Raw genomic sequence first — 16,858 nt, forward strand, 5'->3', positions numbered from 1 at the left:
TGGGATCCTTATGTGCAATTTATTCCACTCTGAATCATAGCACATGTATGCTTGTATGCAGCACTGTACCGGTTTTCTTAACATTTGAACCTATGTTTTAATGACCTTTCACCACATGCAGTTTTATTTCATTTTCACCACTTCATCTGGGTCCTTAACTGTCAAACAGCGTCTTTATCTAGAGAACCGTCATAAAACCCTGTTTCAAAACCAGCTTTATACATTTCATTTGACTCTCAATTCAACGTTTTTCTTTTTAATTTGATTTTTAGATTTTCAGGGTCAAAGAACAACTTAGGAGTAAATTTCCAGAGCAGTATGGGGCTGAACAGAGCTGAGTCCACAAAGTCTGCCAAGCAACACTACCTCTGCCAGTCCAGATACGTGCCAGGTTATGTTTGATCTTTGCTTTTAATTACAATTCATAATTAAAATGATTATGTTTCGGATTAACCTTCTTAAGTTGTGGCTTTGAGAGTAATAAATCCTTGCAGAAAAAAGATTAGGCCACATCGGTATTTAGGAATTCTTCTTCTTCTTGTTAATTTTTTTTCTTCTTCTTCTTACTATTATTATCAGTTCTGTAACCCTTAGATGTTGCTTGGTAGCCTCTTCAGTCCCTTGGGTTGCATGGCAATGCGGGCTACAGTTTTGCTTCTTTTAACTTCATTATTTTATCCGAGTGGCGGGTCAGCATGCACACAACCACACCTGAACTTCTCCCCCTTGAAACAGGCGGAGCAGTCACAAGATGTCACAAAGTGTTGCACTAAAAATAAACCCTCAAACAAACTATAGTTAGCGTCCCAAAATGTTACTGACCATCAAAATACTTGCTGCAAAAGTTAAAATGTGTCCTTTTTGCATCCTCACCTCTGTAACAGTGACTCATGGCATCAAAAAAACATTTTGAAGCACAGATAAAAATTTAAATACTGTGCAGGATATAATTAGCTAAACACTAAATGAAATACAAGATTTCAGTGGCCTGACAGCAGGTTATCTTACAACATCTCTACATTGGATACATCACGTTGATTCTGAGGTGTTTTTTCAGGTGTAAATCCAAGAAGTCTTTATTTTTCTGTGGGAAGTCAAGAAGCAGAGCTGCTCCATGTTAACAAGAACACATGGCCAGCACATTCATCGGGCTACAGGTAAAGAAAAGCTCTCCTTTAAGCTTTTTAAAAGAAGACAAAAGTACTCTTCAGATTCTTCTTTTGCAGTATGTAAATCACATAAATTGTGAAAATTCTAACACATGAATATGCGTTGATATAAGCCATCCTATTGTTGCTCTGGCTGTGTAATTATTACCATTGTCCTGCTGAAAGGTGAACCTCTGTCCCAGCCTCAAGTCTTCTTCCAGGATCATCTTGTATTTAACTCCATTAATCTCCCCAGCAAGTCAGACCAGCTTTCCCATCCCTGCTGAAGAAAAGCACACCCACAGCATGATGCTGTCTCTACCATGTTTCCTTATGAGTGATGCACGGTGTTAGTTTGTTTTACAGAATGGTTGTATTTATACCGAGATAAAATGACACACAGTTGAACTCTGCTAACTAATTAGGTGGCTTATGAAGGGTATTGATATCAGAGTAAAAAGGGAGGAAAAATCAACAGCACACCTAAAAGATTTCTTTTGGAAAAAAAATCTTAAAAACCATTTATCTTTTTCCTTGAGCTTCACAATTTTCAATCACATAAAATCCCAATACAATTTGAAAGTATGTAGTTAAAACATGACAAAATGTTAAAAGGTTCAAGGGGTGTGAATACCTTTCCTCTTAAGAGTTTTTAACATTTTGGTCTATACTAAACCTGCATTTATAGCTTTGGCACAAAAACATGTTTTTTCTCACTGGTAAAGCTTTAAATGAACCATTTTATCCTCCTACCTTGTTTGTGATTTGATTTCAGATTAAATTCTTCCTAATATTGTCCATATGCAGCCTCTCAAAGAAAGGAGTCCAGAGAATCGTCAGGTTTCTAAAGGTATCCTGTTTTAGAATGTTTCTGGTAAAATCAGCAGGTCGACTATAAAACTAAGGCTAATTTTATTTTGTGTTTTTGTCAGATTCGTTTCAGATCAACCCCAAGACGTTTGAGTACCCTTTGCAGAAGGCAGAGATAGGAGCAGACAGGCAGAAGATCATTCTGGCACCCATAGAAGTCACTTCAGCTGTTGAGTCACCAAATAAATCAGAGGATCAGGGTTTTTTGTTTGTAAACTGAGTTAGAAAATATATTTTTTTATCTCTATCCTTTTGCTCCTGCTTTAGTGGATCTGTCACCGACGGCTGATCTTAGAACTGACCATAAAACCAAAACATCTGCAAGCAGACTGCACTTAAACCAAGCCTCATCTTCTAATGAAGGTACAAATAATCGGCAAAGAATACAAGTTTTCAGTAATACCTTCTGTTTGTTGTTCATTTAGCGTTGGAGTGATGGAGGAACAGGTCCCTGCATCCTCAGATACTTGGACCCAGCGCTATAGGAAGGTCGGGTCCCTCCAGGAGCACAAACCTCCAGCTTGTGCACGGACGAGTGGACTCGACCGCCAAATATGGAGGCTACCGATAGTCCTGGTGGCAACTGGTAGCCCTTCAGCAAGCTCCGACCGAACAAAGATTTTGTGCAGGAGTTTCTTTTTCTACAAATTGTTTAGTTATGCGATCATGATTGAAAGAAAGTACACAATTCTAGAGTTTTATTTAAACTCTAGTAAAAAAAATTATATGTACCTGGTTATAAAATTATTTCACTATAAAAACTAAATCAAAATAAAAACCTGATGTGTGAGAAAGTAAGTACATGCATGTTGCATGTAGTATGACTATTTGTCTCCCACATCGTTGTAGAAGACTTTTGACCTACACAGCATTGATTAATTGCTTGCATGAACCGGTTTTCAGATTCAGCTGTCGGAATGATGGTTTTAACATTTTACCCTTAAATACTTTGGTATATAGAAGATGACATGGTTGAGTGAGGTGTCCTTTGGCTGCAAACAAGCCCAAATCATCATCCCTTCACCACTGTGGAGTCTGAAGTGGAGCTTTTGTGTGTTTGTGAGTATTGCACAGTCCTGGCCTTGGGATGAATTTGCAGGGATATCCACCCCTTTGAAGGATTAGCAATTGTTTTGTTTTTTTTCAAATGTGAATCATCTTTTTAACCGTAGCATGATGGACTTTGAATTGTTTGGAAATGACCTTTTAACCCTTCTTATATTGGTAGTCAGCAAAAATTGCTTTTCTAAGGTCAGTGCTGATGACTTTTCATCTTGGCACTGTGTGAAAGGGCAGCTTAATGATCCAGGGCAGAAAACTGGCTCAGGGTTCCTACTGAGTCTGGAAAAGTCTGGAATTGGATTTCAGTATTTTGTGGTCTTGATAAGTATGTTGAAATATTTGCCTTTCCAGTTTTTCATTCCTTATACCTTTGTCTAAATGTTGTGTCCATCCTTTGCATTTTTTCTTTGCGTCCTTTCTCATAAACTTCTGTCTTTCTTTGTTCTTCCTTCCTTTATTCCTTGTGCTCTGACTTTGTTTTGCTCCTTTTCTTTCCTTCCTTCCTTGTTTCCTTCCTTCCTTTGTGTCCTACATTTTGACTATCCTTCACTCTGTCCTTTCTTCCATCCTTCCCTTCGTGTTTGTGGGTTTCACAGCTTCCACAGCTTCTAAATTCTGAGGAAGCAGCAAAGATGTACTTAGTTTTTTCGAACAGCTTTTTCTGTTTAGGCATCATCTTAAAAAAAGTTAACTTGTTTTTGCTCACTTGAGGTTAGATTAAAATACATTTATCATTTGGTAAAGGCTGTTCTTAGTGTCTTTATACATAAAACCTGAGAACTGAATAAAGCTTTACTTTACAGTGCCTTGCGAAAGTACTCGGCACCCTTGAACTGTTCAACCTCTTGCCATATTTCAGGCTTCAAACATAAAGATATAAAATTAATTTTTGTGAAGAATCAACAAGTGGGACACAATCGTGAAGTGAAATTTATTGGATGTGTCAAACTTTTTTAACAAATAAAAAACTGAAAAGTGGGGCGTGCAACATTATTCGGCCCCTTTACTTTCAGTGCAGCAAACTCACTCCAGACGTTCAGTGAGGATCTCTGAATGATCCAATGTTGTCCCAAATGACTGATGATGATAAATAGAATCCACCTGTGTGTAATCAAGTCTCCGTATAAATGCACCTGCTCTGTGATAGTCTCAGGGTTCTGTTCAAAGCCCAGAGAGCATCATGAAGACCAAGGAACACACCAGGCAGGTCCGAGATACTGTTGTGGAGAAGTTTAAAGCTGGATTTGGATACAAAAAGATTTCCCAAGTTTTAAACATCCCAAGAGCACTGTGCAAGCAATCATATCATGATTTGGGCCTGCTTTTCGTCAGCAGGGACAGAGAAGATGGTCAAAATTGATGGGAAGATGGATGGGGCCAAATACAGGACCATTCTGGAAGAAAACCTGCAAGAGACCTGAGACTGGGACGGAGATTTATCTTCCAACAAGACAATGATCCAAAACATAAAGCCAAATCTACAATGGAATGATTCACAAATAAACGTATCCAGGTGTTGGAATGGCCAAGTCAAAGTCCAGACCTGAATCCAATCAAGAATCTGTGGAAAGAGCTGAAGACTGCTGTTCACGAACGCTCTCCATCCAACCTCACTGAGCTCCAGCTGTTTTGCAAGGAAGAATGGGCAAGAATTTCAGTCTCTTGATGTGAAAAACTGATAGAGACAAACCCCAAGAGACTTGCAGCTGTAATTGCAGCAAAGGGTGGCGCTACAAAGTATTAACACAAGGGGGCCAAATAATATTGCACGCCCAACTTTTCAGTTTTTTATTTGTTAAAAAAGTTTGACACATCCAATAAATTTCATTCCACTTCATGATTGTGTCCCACTTGTTGATTCTTCACAAAATATTTGAATTTTATATCTTTATGTTTGAAGCCTGAAATGTGGCAAGAGGTTGACCAGTTCAAGGGGGCTGAATACTTTTGCAAGGCACTGTATCTTTACCATTTTTACAACAAATTTACAGTTTTCAAACAAAGATAAACAAGATATGCCAAGTCATTTTTTACAGCAAACTGTAGAAAACTGTACATCTGGGAATGTTTTACAATTTACATTCAAAGTTTAAATGAGTTCAGGATTTGTGTGGTCTCAACTTCAGCATTCCAACGATGATCTTCACCAGCATCAGCACACTAAAAACAAACATTAAAATAATCACATCATTTTGAAAAATGTTTGTATCCCTCAGCAGAGAACAGGGGAGGCAACATTACCTCACTAAAGTCATTAAACCAGCCGGCATGAACTTCCGGGAGTCCAGAAACCTCAGTCCCATCACCACAGCTAAAGTTCCCGCGGTGCCTGCATGTACAGACAAACATGATGAGTAGATAATAGCTGCTGTCGTCACCTTTAGTTGAACAAAGTGAGCAAACTCACCCAGAGAAAGCCACACGTTCCTGGGATTCTGAGACGCCAGATAGGCCCCGACAGCAGCCGACAGGCCGAACAGGAGACCGGCGACCAGAGAGGTGACGCTGCCTGTAGGGGGGCGGTAAAGTCATGTTTGTGCCAACCCTGGTTTTGAAGAAAATAATATACAGAATGTTCTGTTCTGCAAAGTCTTTGCATTTTCTGTTCTGCAATTAAGGCTTTGTTGAAACCTCCTGAGTATTTTTCTTCTTCAGGCTTTCTGAAGGTTAATGGATTACATTTTTGATCCACCTTATAAGAAATGCCCCCGCCTTTAAGCAACTGAATTTAAGGGATGAAACCAGTGTTGCTTCAACAGATAGTCTGCCTTGCAGAAGTATCACAGTGCATCATTTTAAAGTGGAAGCAAAATTGTGAATGATTTTCCAAATTTTTATACAGCTAAAAATCTGAAAAGTGTGGTTTGGATTCCATACCCTTTATTCTGATACCTGTTAAATAAAATTCATCTTAACCAACTGCTGCCAGATTTCATAATTTTAGTCACTTTGTTACAAGCAGCCAGTCTCAAAGGACACATTTAGTTTCCATTTATTTAGCTGAATGTAAGAAAAATAACAAAAATAATATTTAGCACCAAGAAGGTGATACTCAAAGAGCTATTAGCTAAAAACTTGCAGTAGATGATCAACGGAAGGATGATGCATCTCTTATCCTTTAACGGGTCTTTAATAGTTGCTTAAGACATGGCTTTAGAAACAGTCTGTCTACAGGGGAAAAAAATGGAAAAGTGCAAAAATATTCACAGATTTCTTCAGTTTTTTGCTTTTTTTTTTGTCACTTTCAAATGTTTCTAATCATCAAACACATTTTTATATTGGGTAAAGATAACCTAAGTAAATAATGAGAGTTTTCAAATGATTTATTTTGAGGGGAAAAGACAATTCAAACCAACTATGTGAAAAATGAACAGCCCCTAAAAGTTAATGACTGGTTGTGCCAATCAGCAACAACTGGCATCAAGCCTTTGCCATTAATAGCATTGAGGTTTGTGGACCACTTATTGGTAGCAAAATTTGTTTTGAATTTGGTTGTTTCTGGCAAACTTGAGATGGGTCTTTGTGTTCTCTTTTGTCACCAGAGGTCTTGGCTTTGGAACACCACCTTGGATTAGATTTTTACCCTGTCTCCAATTACTGAATCATGAATTGACAAGTGAGCAGTGCTTTAGATGTTCTGGGTTTTATTGTCCTCAATTTGCTCTTTGGGAGTCATTTTGGCAGTACGGCCACTCCTGTGAAGGTTCACCATTGTACAACCACTGTTTTCACCTTTTATGGATAATACCCCTCAGTGTGGTTCTCTAGCAATTTGCATACTGATAAAAGTTCAAGAACTTGTTTTTATCTGTTCTTAAATTTCTTCGGATCGGAGCATGATGTGTGTCTTTTTGATATCTTCTAGCCTAATTCATGCTGTCAGACAAGTACTATTTATGTCAGTTCTTCATTATATTTGTCAGGCCTTAATTAGGCCTGGGAGTAGCGATTTAATTTGAACCAAATAATTGTGGAAAATCACTATAAATTCATGATTTATCAAGGGAGGGGACCCTTTTCACACTGAATAGCTTTTCTCTCTTAGTAAATGAAATCATTTACTATTGATTTTGGAAGGAAAAGCCACCAAACTTCATAGAAAAACTTTGAAAATCCATCTGAAAGTTCAGAAAACTATTTACAAAGACTACTTTAAAAGAATTATACGAAAATCTGGCTATTTGGAAGGAAAATGTAAACAAAGGGGCGGCTTTAAAACTTTGGATTTTGTAGCTATAGATTTACTTAGAGTTTTCCTTTTACAGATGAATCAAAGGGGGAAACACAAGATTTAGTTGTTTCTTGTCAACATCCTCTTTGAATTTTAAGTTTAAACCAGACTGATAAATTGTGTACTATAAGAACTTAGAACTGCAGGGATATTGTGTAAAATATTTTAAAAGCAGTGTTTTCACATTAATTTCTCCCACCAAGAATAGTTTAACTAAAACGTGATGTCTGCTTAATATAACGATTAAAAGGCCTACCTGCTTTAGCATAACCTATGACTCCTCCTGCTGACACAAACAGAGCATAGCTGAAGCCAATCCAGTCCATGATTAACAGCCAAGTTCCGCTTTACGGAGCTAAATTCGAACAGAGCAATAAATTCTGACAAGATAAGCTACCCAAACTTTGTCTTTATTGGCAAACTATCCTTAGTTCACAAACGGCTACGTAAAACTGCATAGAGCCCCTACAATTACAAGAAAATTTTACCAGTTGGTAGTTTACGCCTTAACGGAAGTTAACCCATTTCAAAATAAAAGATCTGACAGAGTGCACTCGCCTGGTAATTGTAACCTTATATCAATTTTGATTGACTAAAATTTAAACAAACCGTCCTTAGCTTAATAACAGCAATATCAAATTTGTAGAAATTACATTTGCAAGAAAATCCTCACTAGTTCGTCATTTGGTAACTTTCGTCCAAACACTTCCGGCTTAACTGAAATTCGCCGCTTTCAAAATAAAACCTGACAGACTGCACTCATGTTGTAACTGTAACCTTGTATATTTTGATTTATTGAAATTTAAACAAGCCGTCTTTAGTTTTTCAAAAGCGTCGTAAAATTTCGTAAAAACTATTTTTACAAGAAAATCATCACCTGTTCAATATTTGGTAACATAATGCAAAATGCAAATGTTTGAATGGGACAGTAAGCTGACGAGAAACCATGAATGGGTTGTTTTTTTTTATTTTTTTATTGTTTGACAGACTTTTTTCCACCATGATTTTTCTTCTTCTTCTTCTTCTTCTTGGGTTTGCTCTCATCCTCTACAATTACTTCTTCTGTAGTCTCTTGGATTCTCCTCTTCTTCTTGGCAAGTTCCCGAGCAAGTTCTGAGGAAAGAGGAGGCGGGAAAAAAAGGCATTTATTGCCATGTAAAAAGCTGAAATCTGTTTAAAGAAAAAGCTCCTTTTGAGTTTGAATATGCTTCTATTACAAACAATAATACTGATTAAAATGTTGAGCAGGCCGCTCCATTATTTTAAGCCGTGCTGTAATGTTCAAAGGTTAACAGATTTTTTTTAATTACAGAAGATAGTTTCAAAGTAGTGTTTCAAAGTTCTTCAAACTAGTCCATAGAGTGAGATGAAAGTTAGTATTTTCAGGACTCCACCTTCAGATGTTGTTGTCTCAGATGGAGCATCGGTTATCGGCTGCACTGACGAAGGTCTCCATACAGCGAGGCACGTCAGTCTAGCTGTTGTGTTCACTTCCCCCAGAAGGGTAGGAGACTCCAGCTCCTGGTCAACAACAGAAATGGTCACATAAAATTCCTGTATCTGTATTTTTACTAATCAATTTGTCTGCATTGGCACCACTGTCATTAATACTTTGACAATCCCACTTTTACCAATAAGGCAGCATTTATCTTATTGAACAAACAAACTCCATGTGTGAACCTTTGTAATGACAAATAATTGGCACGTAGAGGGCATGTTTCAGGGTGGTAACGGAGAGCCGGTGACCCCGAAATGCCACTCTTTACTGCAGTTCTCAAAGAGTGAGCTTTGGAGATTTGATCATGTCTCCAACCACCCTGCTCTCTGTGTGTGGTCGTTTAAATAAACTTGGATCATTGTTAGTCTTTTGTGTCACAGTTCCATTTGTTCTAAACATTTTAATTAAACTGGAAATTTTAGTTGAGAAGCAACTTTCTTGTAGTCTTTTCCTGATTTATGAACATACAGGTCCTTCTCAAAAAATTAGCATATTGTGATAAAGTTCATTATTTTCCATAATGTAATGATGAAAATGTAACATTCATATATTTTAGATTCATTGCACACTAACTGAAATATTTCAAGTCTTTTATTGTCTTAATACGGATGATTGTGGCATATAGCTCATGAAAACACAAAATTCCTATCTCACAAAATTAGCATATTTCATCCGACCAATAAAAGAAAAGTGTTTTTAATACAAAAAACGTCAACCTTCAAATAATCATGTACAGTTATGCACTCAATACTTGGTCGGGAATCCTTTTGCAGAAATGACTGCTTCAATGCGGCGTGGCATGGAGGCAATCAGCCAGTGGCACTGCTGAGGTCTTATGGAGGCCCAGGATGCTTCGATAGCGGCCTTTAGCTCATCCAGAGTGTTGGGTCTTGAGTCTCTCAACGTTCTCTTCACAATATCCCACAGATTCTCTATGGGGTTCAGGTCAGGAGAGTTGGCAGGCCAATTGAGCACAGTGATACCATGGTCAGTAAACCATTTACCAGTGGTTCTGGCACTGTGAGCAGGTGCCAGGTCGTGCTGAAAAATGAAATCTTCATCTCCATAAAGCTTTTCAGCAGATGGAAGCATGAAGTGCTCCAAAATCTCCTGATAGCTAGCTGCATTGACCCTGCCCTTGATAAAACACAGTGGACCAACACCAGCAGCTGACACGGCACCCCAGACCATCACTGACTGTGGGTACTTGACACTGGACTTCTGGCATTTTGGCATTTCCTTCTCCCCAGTCTTCCTCCAGACTCTGGCATCTTGATTTCCGAATGACATGCAGAATTTGCTTTCATCCGGAAAAAGTACTTTGGACCACTGAGCAACAGTCCAGTGCTGCTTCTCTGTAGCCTAGGTCTGGGGAATGCGGCACCTGTAGCCCATTTCCTGCACACGCCTGTGCACGGTGGCTCTGGATGTTTCTACTCCAGACTCAGTCCACTGCTTCCGCAGGTCCCCCAAGGTCTGGAATCGGCCCTTCTCCACAATCTTCCTCAAGGTCCGGTCACCTCTTCTCGTTGTGCAGGGTTATTGCCACACTTTTTCCTTCCCACAGACTTCCCACTGAGGTGCCTTGATACAGCACTCTGGGAACAGCCTATTCGTTCAGAAATTTCTTTCTGTGTCTTACCCTCTTGCTTGAGGGTGTCAATAGTGGCCTTCTGGACAGCAGTCAGGTCGGCAGTCTTACCCATGATTGGGGTTTTGAGTGATGAACCAGGCTGGGAGTTTTAAAGGCCTCAGGAATCTTTTGCAGGTGTTTAGAGTTAACTCGTTGATTCAGATGATTAGGTTCATAGCTCGTTTAGAGACCCTTTTAATGATATGCTAATTTTGTGAGATAGGAATTTTGGGTTTTCATGAGCTGTATGCCAAAATCATCCGTATTAAGACAATAAAAGACCTGAAATATTTCAGTTAGTGTGCAATGAATCTAAAATATATGAATGTTAAATTTTCATCATGACATTATGGAAAATAATAAACTTTATCACAATATGCTAATTTTGTGAGAAGGACCTGTATTAATAACTGCCTTACTTTAATGGCATGTTTTCCCGTCTTTGCCATTTTGAAGAATTTAATGAAAGGGGTCAGAGTCTAAAGTTAATAAATAATAATTTTCCATAGTTAATTATATTTGAGCTCAGTAAAACAAGAAGTCTTAACATTACTAATTAAAAGTTTAACAGAAAATGATTTTAACTGTTTCCCTCCCTAAATAAATCTATTCAAATTTAAAGGCGGAAGTTTAAAAAAACAAAAAAACATCAGTGCCAGATGATGTTACTGCAATAAAAAAGATCAATTCATTTTACATTTTTTTCACACATCCTAACCACAGCTAGCAGTAAATGCTGAAGGTGCAGTAACAATTGCTCAATGGAGTGGCTAAACGTTTATTTTGATTTATGGTGGAAAAAGAACAAAGACGTGCCTCTTTCAGATGCATTTTCCACATTTTGATGAAACCGTCGTTTGAAGCTGTTAGCAACACGCAGAAATCATCCACAACCAAACTGTCGAGAGCTTTTACTCTGAAACCACAAACAAACCACAAAGAGTATGCAATATTAACACAGCAGTCAACACAATCTACAGTTAGGCCAAAATTATTCAAAACCCTGACAGACCTAGGCTTGTTGTAATGTTACCAACACATTTCTTCCGACTGGGAGTGTTATTAATGCTTTAGAGTGGCCCAGATAGAGTCCTGACTTGGATCTGACAGAAAATCAGTGGAGGGAGCTAAAGATGAAGGTGATGGTAAGGAAGCCTTCAAACCTCAGAGACTTGGAGCTCATCACCAAAGATAAATCACTAAAAGTACCAATGGAAACATGCTAAAAACCTGGTCAGCAATTGTAAGAAGGTTATGATTGCAGTACTGCCAATGAAGAATTTGTTTCAATTGGTAATGGATACAGGTATAAATAATTTAGGATAGACATGTTTCAATAAAAATTTGATAAATTTTTTTTTTTCTACATCTGACATTGTTTTATTTTCTTCTGAGAGATGCTGGTCTCCATTTTCTATTTCATAAAAACTTATTTGTTGAATAAAAATACTTTAATACGGACAATTTATGCAAAATCCACTTTTTTTAGCCTTTAAATACATTTTGTTATGTACTTATAGGTCTGGTGGGGGGCAGAAAAGTTGAATTTAGTCTCTCCAGGTGTTGTGGAGATATCTTTATGCTCTGTTTGGGTCATATTTTTCAGTCAGTTCAGTTTTCTCCATCATTTGTTATTTTTTTCCAACTGTTATGTCACAGTATTTGCTGCGGAACAGCTAAATAGGGTCAAAGATTTCTGGCAGACCAATCTGCGGATCGGCCATATTTATTACTCGCTGCAATTTTGTAGTCTAAGCTCAAGTATGCCTACGCTGAAAGGGATAGGTTCAGTTCGGTTGTTGGGTTCATTACACAGTCCCCCGGCATCAGAACCTCTTCGAAGTCTCTGGTTAAATTTTATTTGTCATAAAAATGCTCCCACATCTACAAAAGAGGAGTTCTTCAGCAACCTCTGCCAGGATGAAGAAGGAATTGCTCCAAGACTTCATCTGATTTATCTGGTCAGTTCCTTGTCTTTGGAAACGACAGACACAGCAAAGCAGTAAGCTGCAAATAACGCTAAAATTACAACAAACTTTACTTTAGGCATTTAAAGGAACGGCACCAAAACGAGCTGCTCTCAGACGCACCTCAAAACAGAGGTAGAAGAGGAGCCTGTGGAGCTACAATAACAAGACGTTCAGACCAAAGGGTTGCAGTTCCACTTTATATAGACCACAACTGAATGATTTAAGTGTGTAAAGGAAGGACTTAAAAGCATGACATGTCCCCTTTAAAATAGAAATCAGCCAGGGGTATGAATGATTTTGGCCTTAACTATAAATAAACAGCCTATTTAAAAAAAACAGACAGATTTATTCATATTATGATAAACATATTAGGAGATGTATAAGGGTTAGGAGAACCTGATTTGTACATCACACTGTGCAAGCTCAATATAATAAACCTGCTAAACAATCATGTCACAGAGTAAGATTTAATACACTGCTGCTCCATTACCACAGCTGGTTCTCAAAAAACTTACCTTGTTTCATGAGCCTTAAATTCACAAACCCATTTAGCTTTTCCCATGTCACAGAACCTCACGGTTTCATCGTCACCTGCGACGACCAGGATGGAGTTCTGAAAGACAAACAGGGCTCAGAACCGCCTGTTCAAACAAACAGCTTCCAAAATACATTTCCATCTTTTCATTATTCAAAGCACACACTGCACAATATCCTGTCACAGCTAGCTACAGGAACCAGGCTGAAATGTGTGAAAAAGCAGCCATGGTCCAAAGAAAATTAAAAAAAACTTTTCACTTCTGGAAAGACTCCGAGAAAGTCTGATTAATTTAGAACAACATAGAAAAAACCATAATGGCTGGGATAAAACATCTGCAGTTTTCACAGTATCATATATTATCTTAACTAGGGATGCACAATATATGTGGATTAGCACCGGTATCAGTATGTTTAATGTCATTTTTAACATAAAGATATCAGTTCTATTAGTAAAACTGGGCTGATATTAATAACCGATGTTTATTTCCTTCTTGTTGTCGTTTGTGTTTCAGGAGGGGGTTGGTCATGTGACAGTGATGCAGCGGAGGATTGTGGGGTGTTTAACTGAAGCAGAGAAGCGATGTGGTCATTTTTATCAGTGTTGAAAGGGTAGAGAAAAATATATAATATCGGTAAATATTGGTTATTGATCAAATTTTTATATCGGTGCATCCCTAATCCTAACTCATAATACGTATGCCAGCTTCCTGTACATATTCATGATACAGAGTCTTGGTTTGTAAACTCACATTCAGGAATTTCACAGATGAGATCCTCTTTGGGTTTGTGATTGTTCCCGTTACAGACGCTGTCTCTAGCTTGTAGATATCGATTTTGTCGTTCACCACCACCACAAATCTGTCGCCATCTGGAGACCATCTGACTATGTGTGCATCTGATGAAAGGTATAAAAACAAAAGGCTAATAACATGCCTGCATCACAGAAGAAATCCAAAGCTGTTTCACATCCAAGTCAAAGTTAGACTTACTGTGTTTGATGTTTTTGATAAAAGCCGATCTTCCACTGATGAGATTCCAGGTTCTTTAAAGATAAAGGGATAAGTTCTAGTAAAATATCTTTTGTTTTTTGACAAAGAGCCTACGTCAAGGGTAAGTCAAGGGTTGATACACATTTTCCAAGTCTCCACACTTAAATTTCCAGAGTTTTAAGCTCATTTTCCAGTCATTTTTACAGAGGTCAGACTTTAAATATATAATGTACAATAAACAGAGGCTATAAAGAGACAGACAGACGGACGGATGGATGAAGAGGTAGATGCAACATTTAGACAGAGGGACAGTGAAAAAGTCTGGAAAATATTTCCTTCTTAAAGTAATTCTTACATCAAATTTTCCAGACTTTGCTAGACTGCGTAGGAATCGTGGAAGTAAAACGTCAGGTGAGCTGTGAGCTTTACCTCAGAGTGTTGTCTGCCCCGACTGAAAGCGCCAGTTTCCCCGAAGGATGGACAGAGAGTGAAGTGACGTGACCTCTGAGGAAAATGAGAGGAATCAGGAACATCATTCACAATAAACAACTGCATCGAAACCGTGGGAACTTCATACTCACTTATGAGCTCTGATGGTCTTCATACACTCCCACGTCTTCGTGCTCCACACACACAGGAGCCCATCTTCTCCTCCACTCAGCAAATGAGATGTCCCAGAGAACTCAAGGCAAGTGATGGTACCTGTGAAGAAAAAGAGTCTTGGAGTCACTAACATAAAAGTAACGCTAAGTTTTCTAACACAAGGAAAGATTGTCACTGACCACCTCTATAATTCATACTGAGAAGCCAGCTTAAATTGGGAAAATTTGTGGGAAGGAAAAGGGAAATTCAATGCACAATTAAGTTGAATTCAACGTGTTTTCAGTTTCAGACAAACTAAAATAAGCCACTAATACCTTCATGATGCAGCAGGGCCCCATGCTCCGTCCTCTTCTTCATGTCGTACAACTGTATGGTTTCATCTTTGCTTCCCGTGACCACAAACCTCTCGCTCGCTGCCACAGCCGTTATTGAAGCCGTGTGAGCGTGATGGGTAAAGTCGGCTTTGGCTGTCCATTCCTGCATTAAGAAAACAAGGAGAAACATCACTTTGCAACACCTTAAAGTCAGAAATCCTTAGACAAGATGTGCAAATTAAAGGAGGTTCATAGGGCACAATTAAAAAACAATGAGAGCAAAAAGGACAAAAAGGGAAATATTTATGTGCAAAACACAAGATAAAACTGTTTTAGAAATAACAGAGAGCACCATCATCCATGTGCCTCTTTTCTTTTATTAGTTATAAGATGATTGCTTATAAACAACAATATTTATATTAATATGCAGTGAATATTATTAACCATTTTACAACAGCAAAAACAATCTGATGAATACTTATTTGACTAAAATATGAGTTATCTTCATAGATCTTTCCAGCTATTGATCTGAGATAAGGCTGAGGAATTTAAAAGTTGTGTTCCTTCCTCATTATTCCATCCACGTTGGGCAGTTTACTATTACCAATGGTAATAAATCAGTCCCACAGCATGATGCTGCCACCAATATCCTTGACAGTTAAGATAAATTAAAGTTTTATTATTTAACTAAAAAAGTAGATTGGGGTATCCATTATAATTTCGAATCTGATGATCATTTAGAAGATGTTGATTTGAGATTAGGTTGGGGAATTATGAGGTACACCCTGTTCCATCCACGGGCAGCAAATAGATCCCCCAGCATGATGCTACTACTACCTTGCTTAACAGTTACAGTATAGTCCGTAGGCTTAAAGGCCTCACTTTGACTCCTCTAAACATCAATGTGCTCTTATTTAAACGTTTAAAATACTGGAACTAAACAAATAAATCTAACAAAAAACAATGATTAATGTGTAAATTATATTATATTCAGAGATCACACAGACCGTATTTAAATTTGAACACATTTAGCACATTTTCCTGCAGCCACAGAATCACAAGCCTACTCACGTTTTCGCCCGTTTTCACTCGGAATCCGAAGGTGATTTGCTCGTAGCTGCCAGCGACGAGCTCCAACTGCGCTGCCATGCTTCTGCTGCTACTATTTCTGCTCAACCCAACCCCAACTCTCTGCTCGGGATGAGCTAGCTACTTAGAGCTCTGCCGCCAAATTCAAGTGACAGCTCCTTAAACCCCAAAGTGCCAAATACAGCAGAGATCAAACGAATAATAACTAAATCAAAACCGAGTTTTACCCAGTAACAGATCGCATGTGTGAATATTTTCTTGCTACACACGCCGTTGACTACAAAACAACGTGTGACGCTAATGCGCATGCGCTGAGTGTAATTTCTTCCGCTTGGTAGGTGTTTTCAAAATAAAGGCTGGTGGAAGCCTGTCCGTATTTCAGGCTCTGGTCCTTTCTTTTTTTAAAAAGAAGTAAAACAAAAGAAAGAATATTAATTACCTTATTGTTTATTTGAATTGTACAATGATGGAGTGTACATGTGGATATCTAGAATTGCGCCGCTCAAGGTGGCAGCAGGTTGGAGTAGCTCTGTTACTTTTGATTCTGATTTATTCTTTTTTGGGAACTATTCCTCTTGTGGTGGATACAGTTGATTTTTTTTTTTGTATGACTGTCCACTCCAGTGTCGGATGCTGTGCAGCTTGGAGGATTTTTCTTAATACTTTCTATTTTTGGACATTTGTTATGATGCATTGCCATGGCAACGGGGTTGTTTCTTACAACCGGGAGCAGCTGATTAATATCTCAAAAGCTCAAATAATACTTCAACTACAACCCCAAATCCCCGATGAGTTGAAAAGGAGACGCCGTGGATGCAGAGCAGGAGCTAAGAGAAGAGAGAGAAGGAGGAAGTTCAAACCATCTCTTCCGTCGATTTTGAAGGGCTATGTGAGATCGTTGGGAAACAAGTTGG

General features: G+C 38.4%; 2 protein-coding genes across 3 annotated transcripts; both read right to left on the reverse strand.

Annotated features, from left to right (window-relative positions):
* Window positions 1-1,619: 1,619 nt before the first annotated feature.
* LOC124869493 (transmembrane protein 14C-like) lies at window positions 1,620-8,118 on the reverse strand. Of its 2 annotated transcripts, none has more exons than XM_047367359.1 (5): window positions 7,568-7,926; window positions 5,488-5,589; window positions 5,322-5,409; window positions 5,161-5,240; window positions 1,620-3,695 (listed from the first exon to the last, which is right to left on the reverse strand). In XM_047367359.1, the coding sequence occupies exons 1-4, from the start codon at window positions 7,635-7,637 to the stop codon at window positions 5,180-5,182; spliced, it is 321 nt and encodes a 106-aa protein (XP_047223315.1). In that variant the 5' UTR covers window positions 7,638-7,926; the 3' UTR covers window positions 1,620-3,695; window positions 5,161-5,179. The 2 variants fall into 2 exon arrangements, with proteins under 2 accessions (XP_047223315.1, XP_047223314.1); XM_047367358.1 differs by lacking the exon at window positions 1,620-3,695 and adding an exon at window positions 7,965-8,118 and having other exon boundaries at window positions 5,095-5,240; window positions 7,568-7,666.
* A 144-nt stretch (window positions 8,119-8,262) lies between these two features.
* Window positions 8,263-16,251, reverse strand: pak1ip1 (PAK1 interacting protein 1). Its single transcript, XM_047367357.1, has 10 exons — window positions 15,927-16,251; window positions 14,856-15,018; window positions 14,520-14,640; window positions 14,368-14,442; window positions 13,939-13,991; window positions 13,699-13,844; window positions 12,928-13,025; window positions 11,259-11,358; window positions 8,706-8,832; window positions 8,263-8,424 (listed from the first exon to the last, which is right to left on the reverse strand). The coding sequence occupies exons 1-10, from the start codon at window positions 16,002-16,004 to the stop codon at window positions 8,285-8,287; spliced, it is 1,101 nt and encodes a 366-aa protein (XP_047223313.1). The 5' UTR covers window positions 16,005-16,251; the 3' UTR covers window positions 8,263-8,284.
* Between the last annotated feature and the right edge of the window lie 607 nt (window positions 16,252-16,858).

This window comes from Girardinichthys multiradiatus, chromosome 6, assembly GCF_021462225.1.
Source record: "Girardinichthys multiradiatus isolate DD_20200921_A chromosome 6, DD_fGirMul_XY1, whole genome shotgun sequence".
Taxonomy (NCBI): domain Eukaryota; kingdom Metazoa; phylum Chordata; class Actinopteri; order Cyprinodontiformes; family Goodeidae; genus Girardinichthys; species Girardinichthys multiradiatus.

Excerpts from the sequence above, each read along its gene's own strand:
- LOC124869493 (XM_047367359.1), bottom strand. The coding sequence starts at position 7,637 with ATGGACTGGATTGGCTTCAGCTATGCTCTGTTTGTGTCAGCAGGAGGA. Across the intron at positions 5,590-7,567 it reads CATAGGTTATGCTAAAGCAG|GCAGCGTCACCTCTCTGGTC; the intron begins GTAGGCCTTTTA and ends GCCCCCCTACAG. Across the intron at positions 5,241-5,321 it reads GGTTTAATGACTTTAGTGAG|TGTGCTGATGCTGGTGAAGA; the intron begins GTAATGTTGCCT and ends GTTTGTTTTTAG.
- pak1ip1 (XM_047367357.1), bottom strand. The coding sequence starts at position 16,004 with ATGGCAGCGCAGTTGGAGCTCGTCGCTGGCAGCTACGAGCAAATCACC. Across the intron at positions 13,026-13,698 it reads CATCTGTGAAATTCCTGAAT|AACTCCATCCTGGTCGTCGC; the intron begins GTGAGTTTACAA and ends TTTGTCTTTCAG. Across the intron at positions 11,359-12,927 it reads TTTAAGGCTCATGAAACAAG|AGTAAAAGCTCTCGACAGTT; the intron begins GTAAGTTTTTTG and ends TTGTGGTTTCAG.